The sequence below is a fragment of the Trachypithecus francoisi genome, unplaced genomic scaffold, assembly GCF_009764315.1.
Source record: "Trachypithecus francoisi isolate TF-2019V2 unplaced genomic scaffold, Tfra_2.0 Lachesis_group12, whole genome shotgun sequence".
NCBI lineage: Eukaryota > Metazoa > Chordata > Mammalia > Primates > Cercopithecidae > Trachypithecus > Trachypithecus francoisi.
Genome location: NW_022681457.1, coordinates 111285029 through 111305959, shown reverse-complemented (window position 1 = coordinate 111305959; position 20931 = coordinate 111285029). Strand labels below are relative to the sequence as shown.

General features: G+C 44.5%; 1 protein-coding gene across 1 annotated transcript in view; it reads left to right on the top strand.

The window, feature by feature from the left end:
* PDPN (podoplanin) overlaps nt 1–20679 on the top strand; it is a 36592-nt gene extending 15913 nt beyond the window's left edge. Inside the window, 5 exon segments of the mRNA XM_033228287.1 lie at nt 9604–9737; nt 13167–13296; nt 16981–17019; nt 17900–18011; nt 19467–20679. Coding sequence (XP_033084178.1) covers nt 9604–9737; nt 13167–13296; nt 16981–17019; nt 17900–18011; nt 19467–19473 — 422 coding nt within the window. The 3' untranslated portion in view covers nt 19474–20679.
* Nucleotides 20680–20931: the final 252 nt, after the last annotated feature.

The following is a 20931-nucleotide window of genomic DNA, read 5'->3' as shown; positions in this document are numbered from 1 at the left end:
TATGTAGAGGACTTAACAAGATGAAGTCCCCATCTAAAGACTCAGCATCGCAAAGGGGTAGCCTTACTTTGTTCAGTAGATCTATTTCTACCCTAAATGTTGTTTGTCAGTAGAACTGTGACAGGTGGTAAAATGCATTCCCACTTTGGGAGGCCAAGGCGGAAGGATTGCTTGAGCCCAGCAGTTTGAGACCAGCCTGGACAACATAGTGAGACCCTGTGGTCTACAAAAAATAAACCAAATTAGCCAGGCATGGTGGTACACACTTATAGTCTCAGCTACTTGGGAGGCTAAGGTGGGAGGATCACTTGAGCCTGGAAAGTCGAGGCTGCAGTGATCCAAGATTGTACCACTGCACTGTAGCCTGGGTGACAGAGGGAGACCCTGTCACAAAAAAAGGATTCTACGGGATTCGCATTTGTTTATTTCTTTTCTTTTTGTTTTTTTGTTTTGTTTGGTTTGGTTTTTGAGACAGTCTTACTCTGTTACCCAGGCTGGAGTGTGTGGCAGGCACTATCTCCGCTCACTACAATCTCTGCCTCCCAGGTTCAGGTGATTCTCTTGTCTCAGCCTCCCAAGTAGCTGGGATTACAGGCACAAACCACCACGCCCAGCTAATTTTTTGTATTTTTAGTAGAGAAAGGGTTTTGCAATGTTGGCCAGACTGGTCTCGAACCTCTGACCTCAGGTGATCTGCCCTCCTCGGCCTCCCTAAAAACTGGGATTACAGGTATGAGCCACCACGCCTGTCCCGCATTTATTTCTGATTGTCAGTGGGTAATGACTTCAAATACTTCCCAGCCATCACCTGCCCAGTTCTTTCCCTCCTCACTGCCACTGTCCTGGTGTAAGCACCAACCCCTCTCCCGTGTCTTGACAACAGAAAGAATCTAAGCTTCTGTCTGCTTCAGCCTGATCCTGGCACCTTCCCTGATACACAGTCCATTCACTTACTTGAGTTAGAGTGGCCTCTGGGACTCAACTGAGGTCACCCGCTCCTCAACATCTCCTGGCTTCTCTTCACACTCCAAATGCATCTGAAACCCCGTCCTTACACAATTCTACAGAACCACTGCTCCACACCTCTCAGCCCCATCTCTGTCCTCCTCAGCCTCTCCACCCGGCCACACTGACCACCCCCCCTCCCGTGCAGCGCCCCATGCTCGTTCTGGGCTTCGGGGTTAGTTAGCACCGGCTGTTCCCCTGTCTGGAACTCACCCATTCACTCAACAGCTGCTTACTGAGTGCCTGGTATGTGCCAGGGATTTCAGGCATTGTGGACATTGAGATGAAGCAGCCTTTATCGAACTTACATTCCATTAGGACAGACAAGTAGCGAGTGGGTAGCAGGGTGCGGATAAGCACTCAGGTATGTGTGCTGTGGAAGTGGGGAGGGGTACTCGCTTAAATGGACAGTCCAAGAAAGTGCCCCCCCTCCTTTTTTTTTTTTTTTTTTTTTGAGATAGAGTCTCGGTCTGTCACTAGCCTGGAGTGCAGTACCGCAATCTCGGCTCACTGCAACCTCCACCTCTAGGGTTCAGGCGATTCTTGTGCCTTAGCCTCCAGGGATTCCCCTGCCTCAGCCTCCTGAGTAGCTGGGACTATGGGTGCATGGGACTACGGGTGCGCAGCACCACGCCTGGCTAATTTTTTGTATTTTAGTAGAGACGAGGTTTCACCATGTTAGCCAGAATGGTCTCGATCTCCTGACCGCGTGATCGCCGGTCTCAGCCTCCCAAAGTACTAGTGGGATTACAGGCATAAGCCGCCATGCCTGGCCAGAAAGTGCCCTTTGAACAGAGATCTGAAGGCATGAGGGAAGCTATCTTATGTGTTCAAGAAGCTATCTTTTTTTTTTTTTTTTTCAGACAGAGTCTTGCTCTGTCACCCAGGCTGAAGTGCAGTGGCACAGTCTCAGCTCACTGCAGCCTCCACCTCCTGGGTTCAAGCGATTCTTGTGCCTCAGCCTCCTGAGTAGCTGGGATTACAGGCATGTACCACCACACCTGGGTAATTTTTGTATTTTTAGTAGAGACAGGGTTTCACCATGTTGGCCAGGCTGGGTTCGAACTCCTGACCTCAAGTGATCTGTCCACCTCAGCCTCCCAAAGTGCTGGGATTAATAGCTTATTTGATGTGTTGCTTATTTGTTTATGGTGACCCCACCCCACTCCAGGAGTACTCAAGTCCTTGAGAGTGGAGACCTTAGCTGTTCACTTCTGTCTCTAGTGCTGAGAACGTGGCCCAGTGCATAGCAGGTGCTTGGTAAATATTTGTGGAAGGAATACAAGTGCTGGGAGCTGAGGCTGTAGAGGTGAACTCACGTTTTTGCTGCTGCCTTAACTCACACAGTTCAGAGGAGAGAGGGCTGCTGCTGCTCAAAGAAACACCTCCTTTTAGAGCAAGTCACACCTTCCTTCTAACCTGCTGTTGCTGAAAGTTTAGATTCATCCAGATTTCTCCTAGGAAGGGGACACACTGGAGGAAGTCAAGACTGTGGTCGTTAAAATAAGACTGGAAGATTCTAACAAGATGGGATTTCATAAGAGGCAGTGAGGGGCCAGGGGAAGCGATGGTTCCTGACTACCAGGAACTTGATTTCTGGGAAAATGAGGATGGCACATGGGCAGAAGGGGAAGGATCTCAAAACCCAGGGAGGGAGGGAGCAGGCATTTTAGCCCAAAGCTGCCAGAGGAGCACATCACGAAAATGCACAACAGCTGCTTTTTAGTTGTATGTGTGAGTCCAGGGATGCAGTCAGAACATTGGGCTTTGTGTCCGCTAATGAATCCCATGAACTTGGCACATCACTGAACTGTTTTTTTTTTTTTTGAGACAGAGTTTCGCTCTTGTCACCCAGGCTGGAGTGCAATGGCACGATCTCAGCTCACTACAGCCTCCGCCTCAGTTCAAGCGATTCTCCTGCCTTAGCCTCCTGAGTAGCTGGGACTACAGGCCTGTGCCACCACGCCCAGCTAATTTTTGTAATTTTAGTAGAATACCGTATTTCACCATGTTGGCCAGGCTGGTCTCCAACTCCCAACTTTAGGTCGCCCACCTGCCTTGGCCTCCCAAAGTGCTGGGATTATAGGCATGAGCCACCGCGTTTGGCCACATCACTTAACTTCCAACCTTGTTAAAGAAACAATAATTCTGACACTTGTTAAAACTGTAAGGAAGACTTTAGTCAAGACCACTGTAATAAGGGGCATTGCAGTAGGGAAGAGAGCTCAGGTTCGCTTCTGGGTAAAAGGAAAAGTGGGGGGTTTGTAGCCCATAAGCAGAATGAGGGGGTCAGTGGGTGGAAATTTCCTAAGAGATGCCCGGGTTGGGGGGATTCTTGCTAAACTGGCCTAACAAGATTCTTTCTGAAGGCAGGCTAAGGGCCTAGCCACCACAGCGCTGCTGTGAAATAAAGTCAGTTGGGAGACACCATGTAAACCCTACATTGTGAGTAGTAAATGTGAGTGAGAGGGTGTTAGGACAATGAGGTATCTTCCACGTTAAGTGGAATTTCCAATGCTGCGTCAGTGCCAGATCTTGAACGACCCCAAATGCACCTGTTTGAATACTTACTTTTCCTCCTTGCCCTAGACACTGAGTTTTATTCTCCCTGGTCACTGATTTAACTCAGCAGCTGTCAGTTGATGTGAGGAGGAATTGGGAGCTTACAGTGAAGAAAGCACGGATTTAGAAACAGGTTCTGGAGAGTCTGCAGACAGAGGGCCATGTGGAGAGGGGACAGTTGGCAGTGTCCAGGCCACTTAACCACTTAAGCTGGGCCTTGTGCTGAGAAGTTTCTCCTGTAACTATGACATACTATTTGTTTGTTTCTTTGTTTTGAGACCATGTCTCGCTCTGTCGCCCAGGCTGGAGTGCAGTGGCACGATCTTGGCTCATTGCAACCTCCGCCTCGTGGGTTCAAACGATTCTCCTGCCTCAGCCTCCTGAGTAACTGGAACTACAGGCATGTGCTACCATGCCTGGCTAATTTTTGTATTTTTAATAGGGACAGCATTTTGCCATGTTCTTCAGGATGGTCTCAAACTCCTGACCTCAAGTGATCTGCCCGCCTTGGCCTACGAAAGTGCTGGGATTACAGGCCTGAGCCACTGCACCCAGCCATGATATAGTATTAGAAAGAGAATATTTGTCTCAATGAGAGCTGGTTTTGAAGCAATGGGGGAAAGAGGATTTATCGGGATGACTGGCCAATCTTTTGGGGGAAAATTATATTTCTCTTTTATTATAATACTTCAAAATAAATGTAAGACAAATAGAAATATTAAACATAAGAACAATACCATAAGGAAAATATAGGTGAATATTTATGTGATCTTGAGGAAGGGTTTGTGAGTGTGACGTGAAAGAGAAAACAAGTTTAAGAAGTTTGACTATTGATACAGCTTGGTCATTTGCAAAAGAAAGATGTAGATGCCAACTAGGAAAAAAAAAATGCCAGCAGCATTTAGGCCAAAGAGTAAATTCTTAAGATACGAAGAGTGTTTACAAGAGGAAATGCCGTGCAGAGAAAAAACTGTCACAAAAGAAGACAAATGGATGAAACGACTCGCTCCACAAATCAAAGAAGTGTAACTAAAAACAGAAGACTGAAAACACTTATTTAAAAGATTGTTATTAAGAATTTGGACTATTATAATACAATTACAATAACAGCCTGATTGAATGTTCCATCTAAACTCTAAAGTACTTTTTTTTTTTTTTTGGTCTCCCAGGCTGGAGTGCAATGGCTCGATCTCTGCTCACTGCAACCTCTGCCTCCCAGTTTCAAGGGATTCTCCCGCCTCAGCCTCCCGTGTAGCTGGGATTACAGGTGTGCACCACCATGCCTGGCTAATTTTTATATTTTTAGTAGAGATGGAGTTTCACCATGTTGGCCGGGCTGGTCTTGAACTCCTGACTCAGGTAATCCACCCGCCTCAGCCTCCCAAAGTGCTGGGATTACAGGCGTGAGCCACCGTACCCAGCCAACTCTGAAGTATTTTTAAAGAAATGGCAGGCCGGGCACAGTGGCTCATGCCTGTGATCCCAGCACTTTGCGAGGCTGAGGTGGGAGGACTGCTTAAACCAGGAGTTCGGGAGCAGCCTGGGCAGTGTACTGAGACTACTTCTTTACAAATATATATATATATATATAAATAAAATGAGACCTCATCTCTATAAATACAAAGGAAAGAGAGAGAGAGAGAAGAAAAGGAAGGAAGGGAAGGGAAAGGGAAGGAAGGCAGGAAGAAGAAGGGAAGAAAAAAGAGAAAGAAGAGAGAAAAGAAAAGAAATTCTGTTTGAAAAAGAAATGCCCACTTTGGGAGGCCGAGGCAGGCGGATCACCTGAGGTCAGGAGTTTGAGACTAGCCTGGCCAACATGGTGAAATGCCATCTCTACTAAAAATATAAAAATTAGCTGGGCATGGTGGTGTACACCTGTAATCCCAGCTACTTGGGAGGCTGAGACGGGAGAATCGCTTGAACCCAGGAGGTAGAGGCTGTAATGAGCCGAAATTGTACCATTGCACTCTAGCCTGGGTGACAAGAGCGAAACTCCATCTCAAAGAAATGTCATCCTGTAATTTGTGCAATCTAAAGAGTTATTAGACATGAATGCAAAGATAAAACTTATTCACAGTCGGTGATTTCATATAAATAAGCATTGCTTAAGTTTATTTGTTCTCAAAATTAAGAACCCCAAGAGACAGATGATTTATCAGATTATCTTTTCCTGGGAAATAGAAACTTCAGCCTAGCTTTTCTTTTTTTTTTTTTCTTTTGAGACAGTCTCACTTTGCCACCTAGGCTGGAGTGCAGTGGCATGATACCGGCTCACTGCAACCTCTCCCCCCCACCCCCCCCACCAAGTTGAAGTGATTCTCCTGCCTCAGCCTCCCGAGTAGTTGGGGTTACAGGCGCCTGGCTACTTTTTGTATTTTTAATAGAGATGGGTTTCACCATCTTGGCCAGGCTGGTCTTGAACTCCTGACCTCATGATCCACCTATCTCCACCTCCCAAAGTGTTGGGATTATAGGCGTGAGCCACCGCACCCAGCCCAGCCTAGCTTTTTAAAAGAATCACAACAACAAATTTCAAAGTAAGTGGATCGGTTGCTGCCGCATTTGGAAACTTCCACTGAGCCATGTTCGGCTGAGGCTGGGTGTGGCAGGAAAGGGTGTTTATGTGAGCATGCGGGTACACCACTCCAGAAGTGAACTTGCAAGCCAGGCTGTGGGTACAGGTTTATGATGGCAAATTCATCACTCTACGCTTGTAGAAACAATTGTGTGTGTGCACATATGTGCATCCTTGTATGTGCATGTGTGCGTATGTATGCCTGTGCACATATATGTGTTGGGGAAAAGAGGATTGGCAAGTGAAGGCATCAGCACATGATTTGAATTTCAGGAGGAAGGGGAAAAGAACATCAGATGCTGGCTGGAGACTCGGCAGCTGGCCTAGTAGGAACTCTTCACCCAGGGAAGTCTTCAGCCAAGATAATAAGAGGGACAATTGGGGATCTCTTGTTAAAGTTCAACTTTCCCATGGAGCAAAAAGAATGCCAGGGCGGTGAGACAAAAGACATGCATCTTAATCCTGACTGTCATTCATAAAACACCTTTGTCCATTCAGAGCGATTTTAGTACTCCGCTCTGTGGGCCAAGAGTAGAAAAGAACAAGAAGGAATTTTTATCAAGTTACGCTTTCAATGAACTGAGCTTTCTATGAAAGAATTCAAACTAACTTCATTGAGCACTTGATTTTTTTAAAGCAAGGATTGTTTTCAGTTAGATACACCAAATAAGTAAGTGATTGTACTGAACAGCTCCAGAAACCATGTTTAAAATTGATGATTTGTTAACTAAATTCAAACCAGGGGAGGAAGAAAATAAAATGGGAAGCTCAATACGTTTTGTAACAAGGACTACTTGTCTGGCAAAGGGATATTTGCCATTGAGCTCACTATAAATACACTAAATGTTTGCCTACACTACAAGTCATGCATTTTTGTAGGAACCAATCACCAAGCCTTACCTCTACCCCTACTCCTGCAAAAGCCACAAAGAGAGGCAAACCATTTGCATGCACGGGAAATACTCAGTTATTGCTAACTGGTAAACCCCCTGCTGTATACTCCCAGATTAAAAAAAAATGTTTAAAATCTTTAGATAGCTCATCCAAAGCCATCTCTACTGGATTAGGACTCTAGAATCAAAGAGCAGGCCTCATAGAACAAGTGAACTTACTTCAGAGGCTTCCTCCCTCTAGGCATCAAAGAAGCTATAATCAAATATTTATTAGCTGTGCCTCTGGCTGGGCTGTCTAAGCAGTGGGAAGAATAAGGTATCTTAAGGCAAGGAATGGATTGCTAATGTAAGTGCTGCCTGGAGACAAACAAACATCTGCTCTTTAATTACACAAAGGAGTCTCCAAGCACCTCCCTCCCCTGGCTTCTGGGATGTGTATGCTTGTTTATTTTGCAACAGTGTTTTAGTCATGGAATTTCCAGAACCACTGGAGTCTAGGGAAGAAGCCCATGGCCAATGAGTCACATTTTTTTTTTTTTTTGAGACGGCGTCTCGCTCTGTCACCCAGGCTGGAGTGCAGTGGCCGGATCTCAGCTCACTGCAAGCTCCGCCTCCCAGGTTTACGCCATTCTCCTGCCTCAGCCTCCCGAATAGCTGGGACTACAGGCGCCCGCCACCTCACCCGGCTAGTTTTTTGTATTTTTTTAGTAGAGATGAGGTTTCACCGTGTTCGCCAGGATGGTCTCGATCTCCTGACCTCGTGATCCGCCCGTCTCGGCCTCCCAAAGTGCTGGGATTACAGGCTTGAGCCACCGCGCTCGGCCGAGTCACATTTTTAATGCATGAAGAGGGTTGTTTGGTGATTTTTAGAGATGATGGTTAAGCATAGTCATGAGTGGTTTGGATCACTGCAACAGAAGTTGAAGAAGAGGATACTGTTGTTATCTGCTCTGTCTCTCATTGTAGAATTCAACCTGGTAGTCCACTCCAATCTGCTGCTCCACCAGAAACCTTTTTTTTTTCCTTTGAGAGGGAGTCGCACTCTGTGGCCAGGCTGGAGTGCAGTGGTGTGATCTGGGCTCACTGCAACCCCTGCCTCCCAGGTTCAAGCGATTCTCCTGCCTCAGCCTCCCAAGTAGCTGTGACTATAGGCGTGCACACCCATGCCCAGCTAATTTTTGTACTTTTAGTAGAGACGGGGTTTCACCATGTTAGCCAGGATGGTCTTGATCTCTTGACCTTGTGATCCGCCCGCCTTGGCCTCCCAGAGTGCTGGGATTACAGGCGTGAGCCACCACGCCTGGCCCAGAAACCCTTTTCATTGGCATGACACTTCATTTGTCCAAATGTTAATGCAGAAAAGCCAGGGCCAGGGGCAGTTCATTAGTTTGGCTGTGTTGTTTTTTTTTGAGATTGAGTTCAGGCTGGAGTGCAGTGATGCAGTCTCAGCTCACTGAAACCTCTGCTTCCTGGGTTCAAGCAATTTTCCTGTCTTAGCCTCCTGAGTAGCTAGGATTACAGGTGCTCACCACCACATCGGGCTGATTTTTGTATTTTTAGTAGAGACAGGGTTTCACCATGTTGGCCAGGCTGGTCTCAAATTCCTGACCTCAAATGATCCACCCACCTTGGCCTCTCAAAGTGTTGTGATTATAGGCGTGAGCCACTGCACCCAGCTAGTTTGGCTCTTGGTGTTACTAAGTGTTCTATTGGCATCTTGGCATCCCTAAGCAGATTACTGACCCTCCCTTTACAATACTCTTACTTTACAGTAATCTCAACGGTAAAGTAAGAGGTAAAACTCCATGTAATCTATGAGGTCTGTGGTCAGAGCCTATGGTTCTAATTGTCGAAGTGAACAGCAGTCTCAAAATTAAATGGAGAGAGTTTGATTTTAAAAAGATGGAAGTTGGATGTGGTGGTGAGCACCTGTAGTCCCCACTGCTTTGGAGACTGAGGCAGGAGGATCGCTTGAGCCCAGGAGTTTGAGGTTATAGTGAACTAGGATTGTGCCACTGCACCCCAGCCTCAGCAACGGAGGGGAGACCCTGTCTCTTAAAAAAAAATTAATTTGAAAAGAAAGGGAAAAGAAGAACAAAATCAGTAAAAAGATGGAGACCCCAGTTTTGCATGGAGTCTGCAAAGGGGTATGTTTAGAAATCTTTGCTGTTGACTCTTAATTTAGAGTTTTTAGGTCTAGATGAATATATTAATTCATCATATGAAATGACACCAGGAAGAATCAGGTTCCTTATTGAAAAGGAAAGATGTACGTCCCCTGTCCAGGCCACCTTGGTGGGGCCCCAGGGAGGGGCTGGCTGCTGTACCTTTTAATGTTTTCATTTTCCTTTGCTTTGCAACGGAGATAACCAGGGTGCTGATGTACCAGAAGTGCTGCAAGGAGAATGGTTTGGTTTCTGGCACCACAGTAAGCCAGAAAAAGGAACCCAAAAATAAAACAAAAATTTCCAAAAGAAATGGAAAAGAAAATAATCCGAATGTAGCCGGCAAGTTCGGTCTGCTTATGCTGTTTCTACCTTAAGCTCTGACTCAATCTTTCTTCTTCAGCCAGCACGGGCCAGCCAGAAGATGACATTGAGACTACAGGTATGGAAGGCGGCATTGCGATGCCAGGTGCTGAAGATGATGTGGTGACACCAGGAACCAGCGAAGACCGCTCTAAGTCTGGCTTGACAACACCGGTCAGTGTCCTGGGAAGAGAGGAATGTTTTCTGTAGGCATGTGATCACATACAAGGTTATGATGTATATTAATTTACTTTATATATAAATATATCTATCTGTAAAATCAGCATGAGCCACCATTCCAAGGAATAGTGATGTGGCTCAACAAAGAAGAATAAGTCCTCACTTAATGTTATTGATAGATTCTTGGAAACTGTGACTTGAAGCAAAATGACTTATAAAGAAACAACATTATTTGAGGACCTGCTACATGTCGTTTTCCCTAAAGTCGCAGTTTCCAAGAATCTATCAACAACGTTAAGTGAGGACTTACTGTCCTTCCTAATTTCATCCATGTAGCTGGTGTGCTGATCGCCGGTGGTTTGAAAGTAGAAGCCAAAGCTTCTCAAATTGGTAAGGAGCCAGGATTTTACATTTTCAATCTGTTACAGCCCAATTTTCAATACAGTGAAACTTTTCTTGGGTGTTGTGGCAATGTCATTGCTATAAAGGGTTCTAAATATGTCTTCTTGGCCAGGCGTGGTCACTCACACCTGTAATCCCAGCACTTTGGGAGGCTGAGGCAGGTGGATCACCTGAGGTCAGCAGTTCGAGACCAGCCTGACCAAGATGATGAAACCCCATCTCTACTAAAAATACAAAAATTAGCCAGGCATGGTGGCATGTACCTGTGATCCCAGCTGCTCGGGAGGCTGAGACTGGAGAATAGCTTGAACCCAGGAGGTGGAGGTTGCAGTGAGCCGAGATTGCGCCACTGCACTCCAGCCTGGGTAACAAGAGTGAAACTCCTCCTCAAAAAATAAATAAATAAGTAAGTAAGTAAGTAAGTAAGTCTCCATTTCTTTTCTCACTATAGACTTGTAATAAACAGGACTAGAAAATAAGTAAGTCTCAATTTCTTTTCTCACTAAGACTTGTAATAACCAGGACTAGAACCAGTCCACAGACCACATGATTATAGACTACTGAGCCTCTCAACCAACACATTCTTAACCTGATGAATTTTAGTTAACTCATATGTGTTGCATACCTGTCATAGACAAGACAAGATGCCAGGCACTGGGAGGGATTGAGGAGGTCAATGAGCCACATCCTCGACCTTTGAGGGACTCTATGATTTCTTTGGTAACAGAACAGAGGTTCCTGCCTGCCTGTCTGACCTGTGCACCAGCATCTCCTTCACTTTCTCTATTTCTGCCATCTTGGCCTTTCTGACCTTTGAACACACCAAGCTTATTCCAACTTAGGCTTTTGTTTTCTCCGCCCAGAACACTCGCCAGATCTTTCCATGAGTGATTTTTTCTTATAATTCTCAAGTCTGATGCCATCTCAAACAGCCTATAGTAATCTCACCCCTACATCTGTTGGAAGTAAAGCTCAGAGTCAGAAAACGAACACTTAAAAGACTTTTCACCAAGGCAAATTTATTTCTGTAGAAGGGTGTTTCTCGCAGGACTGGTTGTCACAAGAGCACACTGAACAAAGGAGGGAAAGGGTTTTTTTTATTCTTAATGCGGTTTGTCCCTACTACTATGTCCGTTGGCTGGAGTTGGGGACAGCACAATTTAAACTGAGCCCAACTGGCTAACTTGAACGACAGTTTTGGCGGGAAGAGTCATTACAGTGGGAGGAGGGGTAAATTAGAGAATGGCTGACTTTTTCTTACAATTCTTTTTTTTTTTGAGACGAAGTCTCGCTCTGTCGCCCAGGCTGGAGTGCAGTGGCGCGATCTTGGCTCACTGCAAGCTCCGCCTCCCGGGTTCACGCCATTCTCCTGCCTCAGCCTCCAGGGTAGCTGGGACTACAGGCGCCTGCCACCACGCCCGGCTAATTTTTTGTATTTTTAGTAGAGACGGGGTTTCACTGTGTTAGCCAGGATGGTCTTGATCTCCTGACCTCGTGATCCGCCTGCCTCGACCTCCCAAAGTGCTGGGATTACAGGCGTGAGCAACCGCACCTGGCCTTCTTACAATTCTTAAGGTTGATGCCGTCTCAAACAGCCTAAAGTAGTCTCATCCCCCGGCATCAGAAGTCACCCTCTAGCCCTTAGGTCAGCAAACTACCCGCCAGATTTGGCCACCCACTGTGTTTGTAAATGAAGTTTTATTGGAACACAGCAATGCCCATTCAGTTGAGAATTATCTGGCTGCTTTCCTATTGTAAGAGTGGAGTTGATTAGTTAGGACAGAGACTGTGTGGCCTGTACAGCTGAAATATTTACCCATCTGGCCCTTTACAGAATAAGTTTTCCAAAGGCTAGCCTAAGTCTACTCTAGACAAGGCTAGCTTATATTTCTTTCAAAGCACTCAAAATCATATCAAACCACCTTTGTACTTGTTTACCTACTAAGTGTTCATACTCTGCTTCCCCGCCCCAGAATGCCAGCTTCAAGAGAGCAGAGAATTTATATTATTCACATTGTAATCCTGGGGCTTGGAACTGTGCTGGGCCCATAGGAGGTGCTCATTAGCGTATGTTTTATATTGTGGTTAAAAAAATAGCATGAAATTTATCATCTCAACCATTTTTAAGTGTACAATTCAGTAGTGTTAAGTATATTCACATCATTAAACCGATCTCCAGAACTTTTCATCCTGTAAAACTGAAACTCTACCCATGAAAGAATAACTCCTCATTCTTCCCTTCCCCGAGCCCTTGGCAGCCAATATTCTACTTTCTATCTTATGAATTTGACTCCTCTGGGCACCTCATGTAAGTGGAATCATTCAGTACTTGTCTTTTGTGAGTGGTTTATTTCACTTAGCTTAATGTCCTCAAGGTTCATCCATGCTATGGCATGTGTCAGAATGTTTGTCCTCTTTAAAGCTGAATAGGCCGGGCATGGTGGCTCACGCCTGTAATCCCAACACTTTGGGAGGTCGAAGTGGGCAGATCACCTGAGGTCAGGAGTTCGAGACCAGCCTGACCAACATGGAGAAACCCCATCTCTACTAAATGTACAAAATTAGCCGGGTGTGGTGGCGCATGCCTGTAATCCCAGCTACTCAGGAGGCTGAGGCAAGAGGATTCCATGAACCTGGGAGGTGGAGTTTGCGGTGAGCCAAGATTGTACCATTGCTCTCCAGCCTGGGCAATAAGTGAAACTACATCTTAAAAAAATAAAAATTAAAAATTAAAAAATAAAGCTGAATCATGTTCTGTTGCATGTATAGACCATATTGTAGACACTTGGGTTGCTACCACTTTCTGGCTATTGTGAGTAATGCTGCTATGAACATGTGTGTACAACTGTCTCTTCAAGACCTAATTGTTTCTGTTCATATGCTTGTTTCTACTTGCAATTCATGCCAACATGCGTTCCATATTTTTATGCCACCTTAACTCCTTTTACCTTACAAGGCAGGCTATATATTTTAAGACAGTAGGCTTTATTTCCTGTTTTTTCTCATTTACACCTACAATAGGTAGCAACAAGTGTCAACCGTGTAACAGACATTCACATCGAGGATCTGCCAACCCCGGAAAGCACAGTCCACGCCCAAGAACAAAGTCCGAGTACCACAGCCCCAAATGTGGCAACCAGTCACTCCACAGGTAAGAAAACCAGCCACCTCCACAGTGACTGATCTACTTCTGCATAATCGGTGCATTCCAAAGTTCACCAGCAAATATAATAACCAACAGGGGGCATACTGGTCTGCAAGAATGACTTCTGAACCAAGTTTTCTATGGTAGGTTCAGAATTCGATTTGAGTTGATACATTTGGTTTCGTGCGTTGCTGAATATATCTCTCTACCTGGAATAACTAGTGATAACACCGGCACAGGGTGAGTTAAGTAACTACTGAGGTTGCATGGCGGACCCCAAGCTGATAGAATGTGACGCGAAGAACTTTCTGTTGACACCCAAGGGCACAACACTCAGCCACCCTCTGTAGATCTTCATAGATTCTATAGGAATACTTACCACCTTACATTGAGTTCATGTCTGTATGCATGGCGCAAGAATCTGTTCCCAACCCATCTTGCCAGGATTTGGGTTGTACTTGTGGCTCACAGTTGGCACCTACAGCCCTGTGACTGGAACACCTTGGAGAAAAATGGAGGAGTTTTTTGAGTCTTTGCTATTATTCTATCTAGACCATCACTGATGAGAATGAGGAAAAATGTTTGTCCATTTAAGAAATAGAAAGAGATCACTTCCTATTTCTAGAGATTTCTTGAGAAGTTCAATTGTTTGGGGTTTTTAAAAACTGCTGGCCGGGTGCAGTGGCTCACGCCTGTAATCCCAGCACTTTGGGAGGCCGAGGTGAGTGGATCACAAGGTCAGGAGATCGAGACCATCCTGGCTAACATGGTGAAACCCCGTCTCTACTAAAAACACAAAAAATTAGCCGGGCGTGGTGGCGGGTACCTGTAGTCCCAGCTACTCGGGAGGCTGAGGCAGGAAAATGGCGTGAACCCAGGAGGCAGAGCTTGCAGTGAGCCGAGATTGTGCCACTGCACCAGCCTGGGCGACAGAGCGAGACTCCGTCTCAAAACAAAAAAAAAAAAGCCTGATTTTATAGTGGATAAGGGTGGGAGAGAAAATGAATGAATCCTTTGAAAACCTCAGTGAGTGCTGGCTAACTTGAGAAATTTTATGTGGATCATTTAATCTAGATAGGTCTTCCATAGAAAGATCATGTCTAAACCAGTGGTTTCCCAAACTAGTCGCAAATCAGAACTCTACCTAGAAAGCTCTTCTCTGTTGTCCCTTTTGCATTTCCAGGGTCAGTCACCAATCTGGTTTTAAAAACTGTGGTTCTTTTTAGGAGTTAAAAAAATGCTTAATTTTTGTACCCCCATGTTTACAGCAGCATTATTCACAATAGCTAAAATATAGAAACGACTCAAGTGGCCATGGATAGTTGGACAGATAAGCAAAATGTGATGTATATGATGGTGTATTATTCAGCCTTGAAAAGGAAAATGCAGACACATAATATAACATGGAGGAACCTTGAGGACATTATACAAAGTGAAATAAACCAGTACAAAAAAAATACTATATGTCTCTACTTATATGAGACCCCTTGAATAGTCAAATTCATGGAGACATAAAGTAGAGTGGTGGTTGCCAGGGGTTGGGGAAAGAGGAGAATGAGGAGCTACTGTTTAGTGGGTAGAGTTCCAGTTTTGCCAGATGAAAGGGGTTCAGGAGGTAGATGGTGGTGATGACTGCACAACAGTATGAATGTACTTAATACCACTGAACTGTACATTTAAAAATGGTTAATTTAGTACATTTTATGCTGTATGTGTTTTACCACAGTGTGTGGGGGAGGGGGAAAGCCTTATAAAGGGCTTTGAGATAAAACCCGAAACTCACTCCAAGCTGTTAAAGAAATGATTAACATTTAAACACTAGAGAAAGCCAAATAGAGCTAAGCAAAGAAAGCATAATCAATATAAACGATCATTGGAAAACATTTCAAAAGTTTGGAGAATTGCTCATCTGTAATATGGGTTGACAGCTATATATTAGCAGCAGAAAATTGTGCCATCCATGTTGAATATTCTATCATACTTCATACCCCTCTTCTATTCCTTTAAAAAAAATTCTCAGTTGCCTGGGAAAGAACTCATGTTACTGTTTCTTCCTGTCCCCTGCCCCACCCTGTCACAAAATTGCCCCTCCCTGTCACAAAAAATTGTGACGTAGAGCACATTCCTACTTAATACATCATTATCCCAAGGCATTTCCACAAGCGAGCCAAAATGTCATTAGCACGCAGTTTTGAAGGAGTAATTTTATTAGGGCAGCAGATGTTCAGTTTTGCTGTGAAACACCCGAATACGATGATGTGCACACGTGTGATGCATGCTCATGATCACAGTCAGTGCCATTGGGAGGGAGATGGGAAAGATGGCACTATAAGCTCTAATTTAATAATAACAAATCTTCCACAAACTTTAGTAATATATTTTTTAACCAATGGTGTCTTTGATAATGGTATATTAAGAGCCAGGAGTCAGCAGCCACATGGTAGGCAAATGACAAGCAAATGATTGACTTATCTCTGCAGGCAGTTGACTTCTAGCAGTGACATTTGGGGAACTGATTTGATGGCGTCTTTGTTCTGGGAAAGCTCAAACCCAGCCGTGTTCTATATAGTGGGGTAGCACAGTCAGCACAAGCTCTTACGTACTGTACACCCATGGGCTCAGCTTGTGCTGGGAGTGCCGGCTTCTGGGACCTGTACCCTGGGGCCATCTTGAAGGAGGCACCTTGTGCTGAGGAGAGCCTTGGTACAAAAGGGATGTTTTTCAAACCCAACCATTAGAAAAAGTAGGCATCTTTTACATGATAGTTGGCTAGTTTTACCACTGATTAGGGAAGCTTCTGGATATCTGGGGTATTTTGCAAGCTGTGAACTAAGATTTCAGGGCAGGGCCTGATTGATGATTAACTTCTCCAATTTCTTATTAAATCAAGGCATCTTGACTTTTTCTCCATCTGCAAACTAGTCAATAGCCACCACCCAGAGGAGTAAAGGACTCGTTATATAAAGAGGTCAAGAAGAAAAACGAAACATTTTTATTTTTAAATAGGTTATTGCATAAAATTATTCAAAAGAAACTCACAATGACAAATATTCATATTGTAACTATTAGACTAGGTTTGACTGCAGATAGAAACCCTAAAATAACAGTGGCCTAAACACAAAGGGTGTATTCGCTCATGAAACTTAGCTGGGCCTGTTGTTGCCTTGTAAAAATCTGGATTTTGCTACCAAAGCAGCAGCAGGAAATAGATACTAATCACAGTCTTGGTCACATCTTCCCAAACTAGAGTATTATCTCACAATGAGATCTCTTCACAGTCTGTCCTTTCACAGTCTGTCCTTTCTCTGTGATCTTGACATTGGACTAAGAATCCACAGCTCTGGATTCTTCTGCTACCTTAACCTCTGATACTTCTTGATCATTTATTTAAGATCTGTGTGGCTCAGTTACCTTTACTCTGCTTTCTAAATTAGATGAGACAAAATTAATACATGGAAAAGTGCTATGAACCCATTGGTGTGAATAAGGATTCATAAATTAGATAATAATAGTTGCAACGTGTCACATCGAGACTTGCTTAAAAATCCCCTGATCCAATTTATTTAAGAAACCATCCTGTTGGTTTATGTTTTGCTACTTTCCACTTGGGTAAGTTCACCTTTTGCCAATTGTTAAATTATAGTTATTAAGCCCTAATAATTCTACATTATTATATCTTTCTCTTTCCAGAGAAAGTGGATGGAGACACACAGACAACAGTTGAGAAAGGTAGGCTAGATTTTGGCATCAAAACACTCTTACTGGAGTTTTAAAAAAATTTCTTTGAAGCTAATTGTTGAGACGAATTGCATTCTTTTCTGGATTGCAGTCAATGCGAGCAGAATAGAAAACCTTCGAGAACAGATTCCAAGCTTTTCTTTTTTAAGAGAGAAAAGGGAATTCCTTGTATTTGAAAATAAGCAAACCCCAGATGAGTCTATTCCCTTAATGTCAGATATGGGGAATGGTGTCACATCACAGTTTATCGTTACTAAGGATGAAAATAGGGGCTAACTTAATAGCCATACGTGAACACTACCCAAAAATGAACACTTAAGCCAATGTGAGTGTTACGTTGATAGATCCTCAGACCCAGAAATCTTCCCATTCGTAAAACAGGATTAGGCTAGCCCAGATTTTCTGCTTTTGGAAGAAATGCTCTGTACTTAAACAACATAGAGGCCGGGCGCGGTGGCTCAAGCCTGTAATCCCAGCACTTTGGGAGGCCGAGACGGGCGGATCACAAGGTCAGGAGATCGAGACCATCCTGGCTAACACGGTGAAACCCCGTCTCTACTAAAAAGTACAAAAAAAACTAGCCGGGCGAGGTGGCAGGCGCCTGTAGTCCCAGCTACTCGGGAGGCTGAGGCAGGAGAATGGCATGAACCCGGGAGGCGGAGCTTGCAGTGAGCTGAGATCCGGCCACTGCACTCCAGCTTGGGCGACAGAGCAAGACTCCGTCTCAAAAAAAAAAAAAAAAAAAAAAACACAACACAGAGCATTATTTGCTATGTACAGTAGGGCAGTGGCTTTGTTTATATATTACATATTTTATCACCAATGTGTTTTTTATCTGGGGCTCATGCTTTTTTTTCTCTCTCTCATTCAGATGGTTTGGCGACAGTGACCCTGGTTGGAATCATTGTTGGGGTCTTACTAGCCATTGGCTTCATTGGTGGGATCATCGTTGTGGTTATGCGAAAAATGTCGGGAAGGTACTCGTAAGTAGATAACTTATACCCATGTGATAGGTAAATGAAGGCTATCATGTCTAGAACTCAAGTCTTTGAACTAATAGAAATCTCTAATGTAAGCTGCGTGTGGTGGCTCATGCCTGTAGTCTCAGCTGCTGGGCACCTGTAGATCAGCCTGGGCAACACAGTAAACCCCTGTCTCAAAAAAATAATCTCTGGTATAACGGTCATGTTCCAAAGTTCCTTACTTGGGGCTTTGAGTGCAGTGGCTCACACCTGGAATCCCAGGGCTTTGAGAGGCTGAAGCAGGAGGTTCAGTTGTGCCCAGGAGTTGGAGGCTGCAGTGAGCTATGATTATGCTACTGTACTCCAGCCTGGGTGACAGAGCAAGACTCTGTCTCTTAAAAATGAGAAGAAGCCCCTTAATCTTGAGAAAGGCTACATCTGAAGTTTCCTCAGAAGAACAAATGTCTACTTAAGCCTTATAAATTTCCAAAAGAAGAGAGTTAGAGCCAGAGATGGCTTGTAAGCTCACTTCTGCTGAGATCTGATCACGTTTGATCTCGTCTTAATTTTCCAACTAACTGAACTTGGAAGAAAACCCAAACCAAGTTTTAACCTGATGCCTAATCAGCCTGCCTCCAGCCGTCAGAGATAGGTGGCTTCTAGAAAACCACCTGTCACAGAGTTAGCAGCCCATTCTGATGAGGAGTTCCACTGAAGGAGGGGGTCTTTTTCATTGAGATCTCCTGCTCTTGCCCTGCATGCACCCACACACATGGTCATGGACTCCTAGCTTTGACTATTGATGAAGGGAAGAAGTTTTTTCTCCTTACTAAACTTCCTTAAGAATTCAGAATATCTACACTCATGGCCAGAGGAAACCTTTTTCTTTTTCTTCTTTCTTTTTTTTTGGAGACAGTCTTGCTCTGCCACCAGGCTAGATGGTTCACTGCAACCTCTGCCTCCTGGGCTCAAGCGATTCCCATGCCTCAGCCTCTCAAGTAGCTGGGACTACAGGCATGCACCGCCACACCCGGCTAATTTTGTGTATTTTTTAGTAAGAGATAGGATTTCACCATGTTGGCCAGGATGGTCTCGATCTCCTGACCTCTTGAGCCACTCACCTCAGCCTCCCAAAGTGCTGGGATTACAGGTGTGAACCACCGTACCTGGCCAGAAACGTTTTTCTTATATGTGTTGGGGGGATGATATATGATGGAGGGGAGGGGAGAGGACAAGTGGTAACACACCTGGAGGGTTGAGGGATACAGGTGACAACACAGCTGTCGACCCAGCATGTTTGGAAAAGCCAGGGAGTCTGACCCTGCTGTGTGAGGACGAAGGGATGCAGGAGGAATGTCAGGAACGAGAGATGACCAGGTATCAGAACTGGGAGGATTTAGAGCAAAGGGGGCTCGCGGGGTTACTAGTCACAATGCCAATAAGAGACACAACTGTCGCCTTTCTCTATTCTCACAGGCCCTAAAGAGCTGAAGGGTTACACCCTGCTGCCAACATGCTTAAAAAAGACCGTTTCTGACTCTGTGCCCTGTCCCTGAGTTCGTGGGAGAACATGACCCGTGGAGCACTTGCCCAGCCCACTCGGAATCCACGGTGACCTCTCCGCTTGCCAAAGTAACTGAAGGAAAGACCGTTCACCAGACTTGGCTCCTCTAAACATTTGCCTTTCAAACATGTTTTTGAATATACATTCTCTAAAAGATGATTTGAAAGACAAAATTCGTAGAAAATGGAGCAAAACTGTATAAGCTGATTTGTAACTAAGACTGGACCGTTGGATTGATGTTAGATGCTGTAACCTTGTGTCTCCGTCTGACCATTCTTGTTATTGTTAAAATGCAGAGGAATCTGGAAATATTTATATCCACGGAGTCCTTGGATCCAGTGCCACGTCAGTAAATAGCACCGGCGTTTTACAATTGCTGATCTGCTGAAATGTACCACACATTCTGGTCTTGTTTGTTCTATCTTTTAAAGCATGATCTGGTGTGAATAATCAAGTAGAAAATCTAAACTTGGATAACACGTGATGAGCAACTGCCTTTAGCTGGTCCAGATTAATCATTTCAAAGACATCCATTTTAGATCACAAGCAGGAAGTCTATAGTCTCAAAGGCACTTTGTATCTCCCGAGTAGGCCACCAGGCAGCCCCTAGAGTTGCTTTACCCAAATCTTTCTCCAGCCATGACTTGGTGACTCCAAGCTTGCTCCCACCTGCCCCCTCCACTTCCCTCAGATGATGGGGAGCCAGGGCTAAGGGGGCAGCCTTCTCTCTTCCCAGTGATGCATATCCTTCGGATTGGCTGCTTTGTTCTGGAATATGGATATCTCAGCCTGGGTGCCGAGGAAGCTGCTGGATGCTTCATGGTGCTAGTGGCTCAAGTGTTTTTAAAACTAAGAGCCACGTTGGCCCCCCTGCAGAAAGAAATCCTATGTGAGCTTCTCATATGAGAAATAAAATCTGCCAGTTTTATAACAACATTCACTTTCTGCCTCTGAGGAAAGATACAGGGAACAAAAATCATTTTGTACAATCTTAATTTTAAAAGCAGCTGGACTTAAATACCTGGTTTAAAAATAGAAGCTATCCCCAGTCCTCATGACATACCACAAATATCTGTGGGGTCCTATTGAAAAGAAATAAAGGAGGCCAAGGGTCATTCTGTCTCAGCACCATCCAGCCTGGCACTTCTTCCCATATATCCGTTGTTTTTTTTTTTTTTCTAAACAAAGTTTTTATACTGAGCAGATGCTGTATCGTGATTGCGGTTGTGCAATTCTGGTATCCACTAAATTTGTAAGCATTCGTAAAACAGGAAAAAGTAAACTATCAGTCAGAAGCACAGCCCATTCCTCCCATTTTTTGCAATAATGTGTGGATGTTATTTTAAACAGTGTGTCTATGTGTTCCCAAATCCAGCT